The 18558-nt window shown below is 38.6% G+C and overlaps 1 protein-coding gene across 5 annotated transcripts in view; it reads right to left on the reverse strand.

Annotated features, from left to right (window-relative positions):
• The window catches only part of lrrc8aa (leucine rich repeat containing 8 VRAC subunit Aa), a 62458-nt gene that overhangs the window by 7563 nt on the left and 36337 nt on the right, over positions 1 to 18558 (reverse strand). For 4 of the 5 annotated variants that reach the window (XM_048613438.1, XM_048613437.1, XM_048613436.1 and 1 more), the window contains one exon: positions 184 to 2332. In XM_048613438.1, the coding sequence (XP_048469395.1) occupies positions 184 to 2328 (2145 nt within the window). In that variant the 5' untranslated portion in view covers positions 2329 to 2332. Of the gene's footprint in view, positions 1 to 183; positions 2333 to 3417; positions 3479 to 18558 lie in introns of those variants that run through there. The other variant, XM_048613435.1, reaches the window with a different exon arrangement.

An 18558-nucleotide genomic window follows, 5' to 3' on the forward strand; every position in this document is an offset into this window, starting at 1 on the left:
TTGCAAACAGACTGGATTAGTCTCATACTACTGCCAAAGAGTGGGATGGAGTTAGCAGCTCGGAAACAGTATGGTGCAGTGTCTTCAGATTTTCCAATATTTAATTGGGAAGAGGGCAAAACAGATGAAAATCTAGTTTAATAGTGAACATATATTTATGAAGACTTGAATGCGCACACTCACCCGGTTTGCAGTGACAGCAAAATACTGCAGATTCTGAAGGAACCCGATGTCCTGTGGTATAGATGTCAGGTTATTATGACTCAAATCTAAGTACCGCAACTTGCGACAATAGAACAGCTGAGCAGGAATCTTTTCAATTTTGTTCCGGTTCAGGTAGAGCCTTTCCATGTTGGTCAAAGTGCCAACCTGAATGGGGATATAGGCAATGTGGTTATACCACAGCTTAAGGCAGACTAGGCGCCGTAGGTGCTGGAAACTGATAATTTCCTCGATTGTCTTCAAGTTGTTGTCTTTGAGATCGATCTCCTGTAAGTTATGGAGACTGAAGATGGAGTGTGGGATTCGTTCCAGATCACAACGGATTAACTCCAATTCTGTCAGATTAACCATCTTCTTCAGGCTATTGAGGACCATAAGCTTGGTGCCCTCATTGTTGATAGACAATTTCTGCAGATGGACTCCAACATCTGTGACAACCTGTGGCAACTTTGTTAGGTTGCTCTTCAACCTCAAAACTTTGAGGCATTTGAGTTCCCGTAAGCCATCAATCACGATGTAGCGATTGTTCTCTGCACTCAGGTTCCCAGTTAGGTGAAGCTCTTCGAGGTTCTTCAGGCTGTAGATCCATAGAGGAATCTCTTTGATGTCTGTAAACTTGATATGTAGTGACTTCAGATGCTCTCGTAAGAAGGCAAGAGCTGGTGCCTCAATCTTTGCTGGCGTGTGGTACAACCAGAGTTCTTTGAGGTTAGTAAGTTGGGCAATGATTGGAGGAATGGTGACATCCAAGATCATCTCCAATTTGAGCACTTCCAGTTCAGTCAGGTCAAAGATGGTGTCTGGGATTCCACTCAGCATGAAGAGGTGGAGTTCCAGTTTGTCCTGAGAGTTTTTCATGATCCTCTGGCGGAGTTTTTCTAGGGTCCATTCATTATTCAGATTGAGCTGTCGTAATTTGTTCTCACTGACTTCAGACAGAAAGACAGCAAAACGTTTGGAGTACAATGGATCATACTGATCAATAAGATGCAACATAAAAGCAAAATCATTCTTGACATCAGGAATATCACTGTAGCTACTCTCCTCTCGAATTGACTCGAATGAATACTTTTTCAAAGAAAGGCGTACCATCCACCAGAGTGTGTACATGCAAATAAGTCCATAGACAATCACTAAACTAATGTAAAAGGATGCAAGGATCTTGAACAGTGTAGCTAATGGATGAGCGCATTGATACACATTGTATCCTGTGAGGTTCTGAATGTTTACTATACAGGACACATCAAATTTTATATCATCAACATAATAAAGTGAGTAACTAATAATAAGAGCAAATTTGATTACTTTGATAATAGTCTGTCTCATATAGAGCTGGTAAACTATATCCCCTTCCTCTACATGGGTGCGGAATTTCTTTACTTTTTCAAACAGAGCTTTAGCTTGCTCTCCCTCCTTCTTATCCAATACACCGGTTTCCGAGTGATCGACTATTCCCTGCTCAATGCGGGATTTCGTTCTTTGCAGCATGGGTACACTGGCCTCCACATCCTCACTCACCGTAGAGGATTTCTTTGCCATTGAACCATTCATTTTAGCAAAAGACTGCTTTGGGTCACTTTCCTCTGCCACAGTTTCAGATAGTGCCCGTGTTGTCCATGGTGAGTCAAAACATTTCAGAAGGATGGATACAAAGTGTTCCAGCTTTGAGCTGGTTCGAGGATATTTGAACCAGAAATTGCTACATACTAAGAACACCAGCGTGTGTAGAAGTACAAGGTAGGGAAAATATTTTGCAAACCAATGAAGTTTATTCTCATAGCATACTGCATCCACGTAGTTGTACTGGTGGCGGTCCAAGTCATACTGGATACCTGTGGGTTCACTGGAAAACGGGGGAATGACTGAAGATGATGGGAGTGTTGCATTTGGGTAATCAAAGGGTTCAAGACATGTATCATTTGCAACCCACTTGCAAGGTAAGCAGATCATTTTGTCTTGCGTGACCTGCAGTGTGCCACCAAATACTGCTATCATTAGCATTACGATGGAGATGTAGTCCGTAAACACGTCCCACCATGGCTTCAAAATGCGGTATGCAGGCTGAGTATCAGCAAAATATCGCAATTCCGTTACTGGAATCATCATGCACCTGAAAATTAGAAGAAATAAGTAACAGAAAGAGCTTTAATAACTAGGATCTCACAAGGATAATAGTAAGCATTGTAAATCTTTACACCACATACACTCAGGTGCATAATTATAGATTTTACTCTTCGTAACTTGGTTTATGTCTTCATGGAAAAATTATTTTAAATGATATAAAACAAAGTAAAAACAAATTAAGGTGTTGAATGAAGAACAGGTAAATGCATACAAGTGATCTGAGGTTTGTTCATAAAAGCTGGGGAAATGCCACTATGTAAAGATAGAACCATTATGCCACGTGTGTATACTATTTCTAAGTTGTGTGTAATCTGAATGCTCCTCAATGTCAACTTTTTGCAGCGGATTATGGACAAGGACCACAAGCCACAAGTGAATGGCTCACATGATTAAAATGGTTCTTCCTCAAGCATCATAATGATTAAATATCAAATGCAATATAATCATTTTGATAAAAGCGCTCCCACGTTAAATGAAAAATAACTCAAAACTGTTTAAATCAAATAAGGTACTTTAAAATTCATAGCATTTGTAGCTGTTAACATAAGTATTCAATGTGCTTACTAATACTCATTAATAAAAAGATATACAAATAGTAATTTGGTGGTACAGAACTTGAAGCGTTTTATCTTGCACTCATTAGGACAATTCACAAGAATATCAATGTAAAGAGTAAACAACTTTTATACTATATGAGAGGACAGTGCTGAGTTATTGGCAGGTGGACTCTAGATGGCAGAGGCATTGCCATGGAGAACAAGCCACGCTTGCAACAATGTGCAATGTTAGATGTGATTCCAAGACTGGACAGCATTGGCTAAATAATCCTGAGCGTGCAAAGAGTTACAATGACAAAATTATTTAGGATTGTCAGCTTTGCATTGACAGACTTGTGTTTACCAGAAGTTACATATATTAGTTACTAATATAATATATATATTAGTACACACCTTCTTCTTTGCAAACAAAAAGAACATGTACACACGTCGAGTTTAAACACAACAATATAAATGACAGCATTTTTTGGTTCATTTCTCCGGGCAAAGTCTTAGCCAATCTGATTCAACCTACCTCATTTAAAATTTAAATAAAGTTTGGTGATTGACTGTCAGTCATCTTTATTGCATTATTCATGGCAACACCCATACCAGAGTCCACTGCAAACTAATCCATAGTCTCCTCTCACATGCATAAATAGTGTTTTCTCTTTATGTTGGTAATCCATGTGAATTGGCCTGATGAGTTTAAGACAAAAAGCTTTGACAAAATGGATCTTTTTCACAGCAACACTGAAAAGACAGACGCCTGACCGTAGAATGGATTTGCGACTCATTAAAAAAATACACTTAAACAAGAATTTAAACCCATATAAAATTAGTCAAAATTGCTCGCTTAGATGTTTCTTCTCTATTTCCTCTTAGTGTTTTTTTGTGCTGCTCATCCCAGCTTCAGCCGGCACTCTACTTCCCAATTTTGCACAGCTTTTATCTGCCGCCTGATGTGTTTTCATCTAGTACACCATGCTACCTCCGCTTACGTATGCCAATATTTAATCAATGAAGTTCCTGGAGGAAAGAGAAACATTTTGTAGCCATGGCCAAACAATAAGCAAGAGCTGTTCTTCTATTAGCTGGAATCACCTAAAATAAGATCATAAGACTATAAGAAAGAGGATCAGGAGTAGGCCATTCAGCCCTTCGTGCCTGCTCTACCATTCAATGGGATCATGGCTGATCCAACATTCCTCAAATCTAGTTACCTGCCCTTTCCCCGTAACCCTTGATTCCCCGATTGATCAAGAATCTAACCATCTCAGCCTTGAATACAGACAAGGACTTGCACTGCTCTCTGTGACAAGGAGCTCCAAAGATTCAGAACCCTCTAAAAGAAGAAATCCCCCCTCATCTCAATGTTAAATTGGCACCCCTTTATTTCTGGACATCCTGCCAGACCAGGTGGTGCACAGATGGGACCTCCTCTTCCAGGACCAGCATTGGAGGCCATGAAACCAGACCACACCGTTCTGGCCTGAGGTAGCACCAGAGTTAAAGCTATCCGGAGGAATACATAGTATTGTAGGGGAAAGGCTGATGACCTGCACCAATCTGCCAGCATAAGTGCCACTATCTTTTCTCAAATACCTCACATTAACACAATCATTGCTATTGTATCCACCTCATAGAGCTCATGCCCTATTACTCTCACTACTATCAACAGCATCCCTCATTTGCTTTCATCTTTCCCAATCTCTGTCACCAAGAGCCCTGTGTGCCCTCTGTGTTGCCTACTCACTCGCTCAGGACACCTTCCAATTTTCACCAAAAACAGCAGCTGTACCACCAACTTTCACCTTCTTTAATAACTGCCTCTCTCTCGTTACATGAGAGAAACAACCCACAATAGGTCAGAAAATGTGAAAACAATTGGGTGGCTGTGCAGGTCACGGATTGGTATTGGAGACCACTCTAGACTTAATGTGCCAGGATCTCTTGAGCAATTGCTATCTTCCTTGACTTGATTAAGGCATACTGACAATTATGACAAGCTTTCTTCCGGTGTGTCTGTGCTAAATAGCAAGGCAAGACAGAAATAACATGAGTCTAGTATCTCTCGCTGAGTGAGCAGCACATAAAAAGGCAAAACAAGTTGGTGCAAAGCAGGGATGCTGTGAAGAACAGAGGGAGGCAGTGAGAAACGACCAAGGAGGATTCTGGAAGATGTTGGTTCAGTCACCACAACTGCAAACGGGATCATGGAGGACCCAGTATCAAAGAACAGTGGGTAAAAAAGGAGATGGTGCGCTAGTCTGGTCAAAGATGGGGTCAATGTCCTTCAGCGAAAGGCAATTCTGGAATTAGAATCTATATGCTTGGAGGTGAGAAACAGGAAGGGAGTGATGACCTTTTTAGGTATTTATTATGGACTCCAAATAGTCAGAAGTCGAAGAGAGCATTTGTAGGCAGATAATAATAATCTGCAGGACAAGCAGGGTTGTGATAGCTTGTGATTTCAATACCCTGGGTAGACTGGGAAAGAGGTAGTGTATGGGGTATGGAAGGGAAGAAATTCCTACAGTGTGTACAGGAGAATTTTCTGGAACAGTATATTTCCAGTCCTATCAGGGAGGGAGTAGTGCTGGATCTGATCCTACGAAATGAGGCAGGTCAAGTGGAGAATGTCAGAGTGGAGGAGCATTTGGGAAATAGCAATCATAATATATTAAGGTTCAATATTAAATTAGAAAAAATAAAAATCAGTCAACGATATAGGTCCCAGACTGGAAAAGGGCACATTTTAGGGGTCTAAACTGGCGCAGGTTGATTGGAATCACATTTTGGTGGATAAAACAGTGGATGAAAAATGGGAAAACTTCAAAAGAGAGATGAATAGGGTACAAGCTAGGTACATACCCATAAGAAATCAATATAGGGTATCCAAAGCTACAGTACCTTGGATGACTAAGGATATTGATGAGAAAATAAGGAAGAAAAGGGAGGCATATGATGCATACCAAACTAATGTCAATACAAATCAGGAAGAATATCTCAAATGCAGGAGAGAGGTTAAGATTGGAATAAGGAAGACTAAGAGGAAGCATGTTGAAAGGATGGCAGGCTGCGCTAAAACAAATAGTAAAATATTCTTCAAACATATTAACAGTAAAAGATTAGTGAAGGATAGAGTCTAGACCATAAAGAACAAGCAGGGTAAACTGCTCACTAAAGCAAAAGGATATGGCCGAGGTACCAAATGAATATTTTACTTTTGTCTTTACCAAATTAGAAGACAGTGACAATGGCTTAGTTGAAAATTTGGCTGTTCAGGAAGTGAGCAGTATAGTGATAGATAAAGAACAGGCAGGAAAAAGGCGGGCCGCACTCCAGGTACAGAAGTCACCAGGTTCAGATGGATGCATCTTAGATTACTGAGAGGGCTAAGGAAGCAAATCGCAGAGTCATTGACAGAAATTTTCCAAGCCTATCCAGGGGACTGAAGATCGCAAATGTGACACCATTGTTTAAGAAAGCGGCAAAGGATAACTCAGGAAACTACAGACCTGTCAGCTTGAAATCAATGGTGGAAGGCCATAATATGAGATAAGATAAATATACACAGAGAAAAATAAGTTAATACTCGAGTCGACATGGTTTTATCAATGCTCGGTTATCTCTGTCGAATTTAATTATGTTTTTTGAAAGGGTGACACAGGCAGTGGATGAGGATAGTATTGTGGATGTTGATTATTTCGAATTTCAGAAAGCATCTACTACAGTGCCGCATGGCAGTTGGTTAGCAAATCAGAAGTGTTTGGGATTGTTGGGCATTTCTCAGATTGGAGACGAGTTGAAAGTGGTGTTCTGCAGGGATCAGTATTGGGACCTTGCTTTTTCTTATTTATATAAAACTATTTGAGATGAGTTTTGAGTGCAAAATCTTTAATTTCGTAGATGATACAAAGCTAGGGAGAACAGTTAATTGTGAGGAATGGTTGAGCGACTTCAGAGAAACATTGACAAAATTGGCCAAATGGGTAGACAGCTGGCAGATGAAATTCAATGCAGAGAAATATGAAGCAATGCATTTTGGCAGAAGAAACACAAAGAATATAGGCTCAATGGTACAACTTTGAGAGGAGTACAGAAGCAGAGGGAACTTGAGGTTCATGTACACGATTCCCTGAAGGTGACCAGGCAAGTTGAAACAGTTGTTAAGGCGGCTTACAGGATCCTTAGGTTTATGAAAGCAGGACAAAGAGTATAAAAGGAAGGAAGTGATGCTACATCTCTACAAATCATTGGTCAGACCACTTTTTAAGTATTATGTTGAGTTCTGGGCACTTATTTAAGGAAGAATGTTAAGACCCTGGAGTTCAAAGGAGATTTTCTAGAATGATACTAGGAATGAGGGATTTTAGATACAAGGAAAGATTGGAGAAATTGAGCTTTTTCTCCTTGAAGCAGAGAAGACTAACAGGTGATCCTATTAAGGTTTCAAAATTATGAACAATTTTGACAGGGTAAAGGAGGATATTCTGTTTCCACTAGTTGGCATGTCAGTAACTAGGGATTACAATTTCAAAAAACTATCAGCAAGAGAGCTAGAAGTAAGATGAAGAAAAACTCCTTTACTCGGAGTTGACAGGATTTGGAATGTGCTGCCTGGGAGAGTGACGGAGGTGGACTCCATAGGAAGTTTCAAAAGAGAGCTAGATATATATTTGAAAGTGATGAATTTAGATGGTTACAGATATAGGGCTCGAGAATGGGATTGCTCTTTCGGGAGTTGGTACAGACACAATGGGTCAAATGACCTCCTTCCGTGCTGTAAACTTCTATGAGTCTCTATCTTCAGAGTGAGTGAACGCTATTACAGCGAGTGAAGAGCCGAGAGATGCAGTCTGGTGCAGTCCATGAGCTAAATACATATCTCGAAGCGCAAAGTGTCCTTACTGTAGCATTACAATGATCGTTGCTGGTGCAACCCAAAGTGCAGAAGCATCCAAAAAGTGAATCAGAGATGTGCCATTAGGATTCTTAGAGGCTAACACATGTCAGATGCCAATGTCTCTGTGGCCAGTGCCCATGGATTTTGCTGCCTGGTGTTCAACACGGTGGTTGTTTGGAGCAAGCAGCAAGGTTAATCTGCAAGGTACCTGTGAGTTTCCATGTTGCACTTTCATCTAACCTGTTTGGCAAGTTTGGTAAATAGGAAGCTGAATATTAACAAAATGATTTGGGCCATCAACAAGGCATTTAATCTGCTTTAATCACTGTCAATTGGCAACTCACTGCTGCCTAGCAAGACACTTGCCATGCCACTTGTCAAAAGAATAAAAGATATGCAAGATGCATCTGGCCAGACTTCTCAACTGAATCTGCCCAACATCTCACCATAGCACACGTCGCTTAGACTGCTATAAGATTTCAACTACAGAATGCATGGTTATAATGTGATGTCTGACATCTGCATATGCATGTCCATTTATCCTCAATCTACAACTCCATTTCAAATAACAGACTACATGGTACAACAGGAATTGCCCAGTAATATGGAGACACTTACTTCCTGTAGCACTTCTCAGAATTTACTTGTTCCAGAGTCATAACTCACTGGAGGATCTACTAAATATCAGTGCTATACCCATTGTGTGTCACACTTCAACTACGTGTATGCAAGTATGTTGCATTTAAGATGACTAAAGGCTGAAATGTACAAAGCCCCATAACAAGTGAAAATATCTTAATTGATGCAGTAACTATAATGTCAACAACCTGTTATTGACCTTAACAACCACACACTAATTCTGATTGTATCGGTCTCAAGCATGCTCTTAGGGGTAGTACATTCCAGATCATTTTAAAAGAAAGCCAGGGTCCTGATCTATAACTGGAGCAGCAATAAAACTGTTGTCTTCACTACCTTTTCCTACGGTACATTAGTATACCTGTGCTATTGAAGTTTTTGTTTTGATGGAGTGAAAATGTGCCCTTTGTACACCCCTAATAACTGCTGGTATAACGAGTTTAATTTGACATCAAATCAAAACATTATCACCTTCAAGTCTGGGTAACAAAAAAAAATACTGATCAGCCAAATGAATGGATGGCATGAACTATCCCATTTACACTGCAGCATACAGTCAATCAATGCAGATGGCTGTGAAATTATATCATAAGACAATCACCTAGTCTGCAAATCTCACAGAAGTGAACTTATGCACTATCCATACGTCAATACACTATCAGTGGCAGCCTGTTTTACATCAAGAATTTTCACTGAAATCAATTCTAGTGATTTGTATGACTGACAATGATCTATTTCATCTCTGTAGTTTATAGAGAAGAGAACAAAGAATTTTTTTCCGGGAATATAACATGTTTCTTAAGACAAAGTATCATAAATAGTACAGTACTAACAGTATATAATTTAATAACTTGAACATAGAAAGACACTTTATGACTCAACTCTATCTTAAAGGAGTAGGATGAGCTTGTTTGTTAGTGCACAACTTGCAGCTGCTCTGCTTAAACTTCAGTTTTATATAAACACAATTCAATTTCAACATTGGAGATGCCTTTAACCTGGCTTTTTGATGGAAGAAAACAAAGAAAAATCAATTTCACAACAATACATTAAGATAAAGTGGACAAGCAACATCGACGTATCTTTGGGACAATGCAGGAATTCTTTCAATTAAGATGTAACTGATCAAGAATCATAACTTTAGAATTGGCACTCAAAGCAGAGTCACTAACCACAGTCACCGATCAATCAAATTCTCTTTTGTGACAAAATAAAATATTTCAAAACCATGTTAATTACAGCAATTTATTCACTTCTCTTTCAAACATTGAATTTTGGATAAAGTTGAGACAATTGCCTCAGAATTATGTCAAAGGGTCTAGGACCAGCATTTTGTTGTGCACATAACAAAAGAAAAGATAATGTCAGAAAGGTAATTAGATTTGTTTTACATCATGGAATTACTCTCTACTGAAATTTTTTGTTACACTTTATACTTTGTCATCTATGATGCCAAAATTACAGCTCTTACTTTACAAAAAAGCATTGAACACACTGAACTCATCAAATATTTCAGTCACGTAGACCAGCAAAACATGGAAATGTCAGTTGTGCAACTGGTGTTGAAATGAGATTCAGTCAGTCAAAATCCACGCAGCTCTCGTCTCCAAGGTCATAGATTCTTACCAAAACTTAACTATAAGTTTACGATTGAACTTCTTTGATTACCTTCATCGGTTACTTCAGTTGAAAGAGCTTGCATTCAAAATAATCTTTGGTTTATTTTCAATGTTGGCATGGTTAGTATCGAAGTGGTGTTTTAGGTTGATTTCACACCACCTTGAGCAAGAAATTTCAACATAAATAGCATACCATGGTTGACAATTTTTTGGCAGATCAGGAAGCTTGTATTCCAAGTCTAAGTAGACAAGACTATTTTCCATATTTTTCTTTTGCCTGCCTCCAATAGCCTCTACGTGGAATCCCTTATCCTCAACTTTTGGCTTCAACTAAGTGTGTGGCATTCCTTCACAAATATGAAACACCAAAAGTCATAGCCACATTAGTCATACAGCATGTTGCACAGTAACATCACGTACAATACCAATAGTAAGTCCTGTGAGTAGTACAAAACTCAAAACAATACATAAAAAGTGCAACAGCAGAAGCTCAGATTGGTCCATTTTCTACTTCTAGAAACCACCAGAATTTCAGACATTTCATGCTGTTACCAGGTCACTCTATGTCAATCTGCTAAACTTAAGCTTGCTCAGTGCCTTTAAAATTAAAGAAAATTCTGACTTTCGATGCATCTCCTCTGGCTATGCAAGAGCGTATCAGTGACTTTCGTTCTTGACCAGTGCCTCCCCTCCTGTTCCAACTAATAACCTTGCCATGTCTTTTATTGTCCAAAACAGAGACTTCCAATTGACCAATTCCTTTATGCTTCCCTCCCTATAGGATGGCCCACCAGACGACCCATTCAGGATTAAGAACACAATGAACAAGAATATCAATGTGCACTATGTGTAGTAAAATGTGTTAAAGAAATTGTTGCAAACTATTCTGAATGGCTACCTCTATTTCACTACAATTAATCTTGCAATTCCTTCAAAACTGTTGTTTAAAAGATTTAAATCTGCATTTCCCAAAATGTGGATGCTGTGAGGATCACAGAAACAACATATGGAGTCATGAGCTCCACCTCCAAGACTAGGTCCTAAATCGTACTGAAGCTGAAGTGATGGCCAGCCAAGTCCTTACTTTCTCTCCGAAGGAGAGGATTGGACCAGGGCATGGGGGTAGGGGTGTGGTTCACAAATACTCAGTGAAGGCCTTAAGTCACAAATAAAGAAGCTACTGCTCTCATTTTCCTTTCCAAGTGTGGCAGATGCAGGAATTCTTTTGGTGACAGCCTCATTTAAATGGCCACTACCTGAGTAGCCAGTCACATGTGTAGATACCACCTTTATCAAGGCCAAAGTGCAGCAGTTGCTTATATGATTACTATCTTTACATGGGGCGAAGTGCAGCAGGGTATATGCATAATGATCTGGGGCAGCAAGCAGCGAGAGAGAACTTTTACTGAGTCTTCTGTCATTGGAGAATATGGAGAGATTCATTGAAACCCACGTAAGTACATAAAATAATACCACTTAAAAGTACATTAAACACAGATTTTCATATTTATGATGTACATTTTCATCTATAATATGACAACTTTAATAATTATGTGCTGAATGTCACTACACTACTTTATTTCTGCTTTGGTTTCATTTTCACCAGGGATCACATTAATTTGCAAATGTAAAATGGAATCATATGAGAAAATAGATTGGTAGGTTTAAATGCTTTCTCTTGCCTCCTCCTAGAATGAATTCATTATTCACAAAAGAGCTGGGACAGGATCCAGAGAACTGATTTAGAGGTCAGCAGGACTGACAACGCAAGGACAGCCTTAATATCATCTATGAATAAAAAGATTAGAAAGGTATTCAAACCTACAATCCACCACCCCGCCAAAAACACCACTGTTTGTACAGCAGTTAGAAGTTTCATTCAATAAGTAAAACTGATTTCTTTTCTTAAAAAGATTATCTTTGTACTTAGTTATAGTATAAAGCTAGTCAATCTACACAATATCTTACCTTAATTAGGAATAAGCGCAGCCAGTTAGCTTTTCTGTTCCTTCAGCAGGATTATGGCAATTTTGGGCAAAGCAGGCATTTCAATCAACTAAAGGCACTTTGGATGCTTCACAACTTTTTAAACTGCATACTGAATGTTCATTTGCCTCACCTATGTTGGTGAGAAGCAAACAGATAACCAAAATAAAATAAAGATTCTTTAAAAACTGTTACACCCTCCATAGAGATCAATAAAAAATAAAGGAATTTCCCAGATGACCAAAGGACAGGATGTCACATTTGAAGACCTTAATGTAACAGGCAATCTAAGGTCAATGTGGAGCAAATATCAATTAATGGGCAGTTAATTGTGATTAGGGTGAAAAAGATATTATCATAATTTGGAAATTTTGATTTTTAAATGGAGATTGATGGATTTTGGCTTTAGTTCCATGAAGATAAACATTTTAAAAAAAAACGTCATTTCCAAATAAGGCATGTGACTAAGCGGCTAGTTAGATACCAGTGGCATTGATTGAAGAGGTGTTTAAACTACTGAGCTGGTGACTTGCAGAAAAACAAGTTATCAGATGACACTGGTAGTTTACTTCAGGTTCAGTTCAGAAGAACCAGATTTCAGTTTCATCCTAGAAGTAGCAGGAAGATTTCAGTTCAGAAGAGCAGTTTAACATTGGCAGCAAGGTAGTTTTGTTAGCTTTGTAGAAGTTCTACTTTGAGAAAGTTTGAAGAAGTCTCTTGGTTGTCACACTGGAAGGAATTCAGACGATCAAAAACTATACAGGAGTCTTAAATCTGTTTCAGCAGGCCATGAAGGAAAATTAGAAAGAAAAAGTTAGGTGGGAGATTAACCAGTTAAAATAGGAGCGATTTTACTCTGGGTGTGAGTGACTGAAAGGATATCATTGGGAAATGGCTGAGTCTATGCTTTTTGCTGTTTACGTTAAGATATTTTTAAATTAACTTACTATATATCTATAAGCTTTGTGTTTTTGTTCCCTTTGTGTCTAATAAAGTTGTGGTAAAAGAGGCTCATGTAAATGTGTTCAGTGACTAACTACTACAGTAATCAACAGAAGAATAAAGCTTATGATCTATCTAGCCATTTTACTTGTCCAGTAGTACCATCAGCTGATAAACTAAAGGTAACTCTATGTAAAGTAATGCAATTGCGAGATGTCTTACAACCCCTTTTGCTGTGCACTGCACTCTGCCAGATATGTAGTATTACACAAACAATTTGCAAGTTATTCCTGGCTCTCCTGCAGGCTTAACGTTTCCCATCACACTAAGTCAAGACTTCTAATGTACTTCACAAGTCATTCCACTCTGCCTGAGTTCTACATACTTGACTTCCAATAACAAGGCTCACCTTGGTGAGTCCTTGTTCCTTTAATCTCCAAAAGCCATGTCCATTCTATTCTTTTCCCTTGGAACAGAAAAGTTACTCTCAAATATCTTGCTTGTTTGTGGACATAAAACAATCCTCTTCCCTTTATAGCAGCAGCTGTTTTTCCTCCTCACAGCTATGGCTGCTTTGTCTCTCTCATTGTGGCTCATAAAGAGTTACTATGTATTAGCATGAAAACTATCATTTAATTTCAATAGGTTGCTGTTTGTAGCTTATTACCACCACAATCAGACCTCAAGGGAATTCCTCCAAGCTGGTGTGCTTCTGGTATTACCAATTTTACTTTAAGTTAAAAGGAGATACATTAAAACTTGGATTTGCTTGATCTGCTAAAAATTCAGAGATACCAATAACATATCAAAAGATCTGTCCCTTTGCAACTGTGTACATTTAGTAGTACTCAGACCTGGAGATACTTCAAGCTTGCAGTCCAATCAAGTATCTCTGCTAATGTCTGAGATACCTTCATGCATACTTCACTTGCCTCAGTCTGATAGAGGCAAATCTTGAAGAAAGTGGCACAAAAATATTAGTGGTATCTCTGGCATACATGTCCTCTTTTCCAGTGTCAAGTTTGAATCTGCCAGCAAGTCAAGGGGATTGGCAGGCATCTAGCAACAATGATGTCATCAAGTAGAGTGCACAGACCAGGGAGTAAAGTGTACTAATTATCCACTAGTTTTAATTACATTCAACAGAGAAGCTGTTAGTATCTCAGAAGTTGAAAAGAGTCAAGACTTATTCCAAATGGGAGGTGAGAGATTAGGCTCTGAGTAGTAAGCAATTGACAGTTTGCAAAAAGTTGTTAAAATCTGGCACTTGCGATAAAGTGGCCGTTGATCAGGGGGCACGTACAGACCAGTTCACCTGAGAGAAGCTGTTAATGTACTAAATGATGAACCACATGGGTCCAATTTTCTGTTAATAATGCAGCAAAACTGTCAGCATTCATCACTATGACTCCTCTCAAACGGACAGCACCTCCTGGAGTTCAAATGTGCATCATTAAATATAAAAATCCCAAAATCGCTTTTAGTGATTCCATTTCTCTCCATTGTTACCCTGTTGAAATTTCTTCAGTTTGCAATCAATTGGAAATCACTAAATTATTGAGAACTTGCCTTTTTGTGCTATGATTTTTGCTGTACAAACCCTTGGTAAAAGTTACACTTTGTTCATTCAGTTGCAACTGAGGTTTTAGTGGCATCATAATTATACTGAACAGCTTCACTTGACCTTTAAAAACTAATTTTGTATTTGTGGAAGTCAAATTTATCCATTATAAATTCCACATTTTTAAAATATGTTTTAAAATTTCTGATGCTTTCTCTTCCAGCTTCATCCCACGTCTATGCCCCAGTCATTTACCTAAAGAAAGTGGGTTGCTCATCCTTTATAATCAAATGCATGAATGAAGTTATGTGATGTATATGCCTGTGCATCTTATTGCTTCAACAGCAAAGTATTTTCAACTATAGAAGGCTTGCATACAGGTTACTGGAATTTGGCTTTTGTCACTGCTGCTCAAGCTAGCTATGGGAAAGTAGACCAGGATGAGTCGCTATCCAATTTTTCTTTTTATAGGAAAAGGAAAATACTGCAGATGCTGAATATCTGAAATAAGAACAGAAAAAGCTGGAGAAGCTCAACAGGTCTGGCAGCATCTGTGGAGAGGGAAACAAAGTTAAAGTTCTGAGTCCAATATGCCTCTTTGAAGAGTTCCTCCAACACTGTTTATATTTCCTTCTTGCACACCCTAACTGCTTATTCTAACAAACTTCTGGAGATTATGATATACAGATGAACTAGTATGAGTCTTGCTAGTACACACTGTGCAATCAGGTGCTCAGCAGCACAATTAATCTATTCCAACAAACCGATGATTAAATCTTTGCTGTGTTCAAAACAAAACAAATTTCAAGAAAAATGGCTCCACACACAAAAGGCCTTTCGATAAATCCACAATTGTGCTCAGAGTTCCAACATATTTCACAATGTTCCTTTTTGATGACCTAATTGCAGCACAGCCATTTAGCATACCCTGACAAGTGATCACAGCACAGTCTCCTGCAGCAGTACTTTAGCTACATAGCAGACTGCTATGTCTAAGTCTGCTTAGAACATACTAAGGATTACACCAAACTCCTCATTGATAGTACAGCACAAAAGTGATATAAAAGTGCTACATATTTTAATTTATATTACTTTCCTAGCACATGCAATTAGACATTTGTTGTAATTAATATTGTTCCAAACAGATTGTTTCTGGTCAAACAAATTACAGACATGCCCAAAACATCAAAGCATTAACTTGAAAACAATCCATAAACAGGTTCCATTTGGCCAATGTTAACTGCACTCCATTCCCACATAGGGGCAAATACTGTTTACCAAGTACATAAAGCTTTGATAAGGTGCCCATGGGCCTGCGAGTGTGCTAAGATGTTGGAGTTTCAGCACCTTCCCATTTATCTACTCAAAATGCTTGTTGGCTTCCTATCACTAGTGCACCCAGGAACATCCTACTTTCATAGACATCTAAAGCCAACTAGGAAGAATCCCAGATCCCAGTGGCAAGTCTCATTAATAAGGCAGACTGACTGATCTATTGACAACAGTGCTTTAGAATTGTTACAGACATTCCTGGTTCAGTAAGTGAATTACTAAATCTGCAACATGGTTTTTGTTCGGTCACTGCTTGAATGCTGTCCATATTTTCCTCCATGTCAGCATGGACTAGGATCAATTCATTCACACAAAGTTGCGAATGGAACTGAAGACAGCGCAGTCACCAACGGGTATCCCCACATTTTACTTCGTGATGGAGGGAAGATTATTGACGAAGCAGATGAGACTAGCTGGGCGTACAATACAGTCTGTGGAACTCCTGCAACAATGTCCTGGAGCAGAGATGATTGGCCTCCAACAACCACAAGCTTTGTGCTAGGTGTAGGTCCAAAATCTTCGATCACCAGATCTCTATTCATTGTCAAGGAGGACAGTCAAAACTAATTAATGTACGTGTCACTGAACATCTAAAATACAAGGTTGAATCCTTGTCAGATGGAGAGCAAATAGTAAGGGTTGCAAAAGGAGATGCACTGATAAATTTGAAGTGGATGAATGCTTGCCATAATCCTGGAGCACCAACACTGCTTTCTTAATCAATGGGCACTTACTTTGATAATCAATCCAGGTAATGTTATCTGAAATCAACAGGCATCTTGACAGTCTTACAATCTGTCTTCAGTGCAAAGGATGCACAAAGTACAGTTTCAGGCATGCAACCAACCTTGATGTTCCAGAACAAATTTAAAATTAACTTGAGTGTGTAACCTCAAACATTCTGATTTTACCTGAAAATAAATGTTGCCCAGCTGTCAGCTCATTCCTTGCTAAGCACATGGGTACTCTGCCCCTTAAAGGGCAATGTCCCAGATTTTGTGTTCAGCGGTGAAACAAAGGCACTTGCTGCTAAACTCTAAGAAGGTTGCTCACAGAGATCAAGTGATCACTTTTACAGTTAACCATTTCCAGACAGTTTAACCTAGCAGTTTAAACCTCGCCCAAGTTAAGGGGATGCCTTGGCGTGTAGTGATAGCAACAATAAGTAGGCAGTAGATTTGAAATATTAACACATAACAAGCCAGGAAGGTAAAACTACTGAGTCTTTCGGATTCATAGAATCAGACTCATACAGAACAGAAACAGATCCTTCACCCCAACTCGTCCATTGCCAACCGTGTTTCCTAAACTGAACTAGTCTCATTTACCTACATTTGGCCCATATCCCTCTAAACCTTTCCTATCCGTGTACCCGTCCAAATGTCTTTCAGATACTGTAATTGTACCAGCTGCTACCACCTTCTTTGGCAGCTCGATCCACACATGCACCACCTTCTGTCCGGAAAATGTTGCCCCTCAGGTTCCTTTTAAATAGAGTCAGAGTCATACAATATGGAAACGACTCTTTAGTCCAATTAGTCCACTCTGACCACGTTCCCAAACTAAACTAGTCCCACTTACTCCTTGAAATATTTTGATTTTCAAATAGCAAACTAAATGATTACAATTGGATTAAGTTAGAAGCTAAAATCAAAATAAACAAATTTTAAAAATCATAGCGATTGATATTCCAAAATTACAAATTAGATTTTTTTAAACTGCCAAGTACCTTGGCTGGCCCTAATTTTGAACAGGTTATGCTTAGAGCCTAGTCACACCTCTCTCAAAAGGATGCAACTGTTGTAAGGGATTTTAAAGTGCGATTAAAAGTGCAAGAATGGATTTTTTTTTGCCAAATCATAATTGAAATGGAGATTGCAGTTTTTAGGAGCCTTTACAACAAATGTGCTAGAGTCAAACAGAATCAGTGATAACAACGTCTAATTTCCACATTATTCTACTCATGTGCACACTCCCAAAGTTGTTTAATTGCAGCAATGATTGTGAGCATTGACATGTTTATCAATCATTATCACAACAATATCCAGGCTAATAATTTTACAGAATGTAAAAGATTAATCAGAGCGTGAAGAGGGAATCATGCAGTTTACTTGACTGATTTAATGGAATTTGCTGGTCTGTTTTTGCATAAAAGGTTACTAAGTGTAACGTGAGAGTGGAAGTTTCTAACCTGCAGTTTGAAAAACTTGTGTTATTTTAAGCCACAATGAACTCCCACTCAATATTGGCTAATTGTGATGGTAAATTAATTTTTAAGCTGAAATAGACTCAAAATACTTTATTGAAATTGTTAGCTAAAAGAAGATCCAATTTTGATAATGAATTAAAATTTTATCTCAGCAAAGGAAATTAACATAAACGTGACTGCTTATTAATTGAGAACTTTGATTTTAACTTATTAACTTGATAAGGTATATATTTGGTCCTTATATGGAAGTGTTTCTAGACTCTCAATCATATCAGATAAATCAGTTGTCAAAAAGCAGGAATGAAATTTAGCACCAAAGGAAACAATCAATACCCAGGCAAGAATTTTGGTGAACTTTCAGAGAAAGAGACATCAGCTAGCTGGTTAAATAATATAGCATATGAGAATATACGATGTTTTTAACTGCATCCACTGCTCTTTCAAACCTGTTCTACCATGCATTGCTCCCTCTTTCCACT

Source organism: Rhincodon typus, chromosome 28 (assembly GCF_021869965.1).
Source record: "Rhincodon typus isolate 14 chromosome 28, sRhiTyp1.1, whole genome shotgun sequence".
Taxonomy (NCBI): domain Eukaryota; kingdom Metazoa; phylum Chordata; class Chondrichthyes; order Orectolobiformes; family Rhincodontidae; genus Rhincodon; species Rhincodon typus.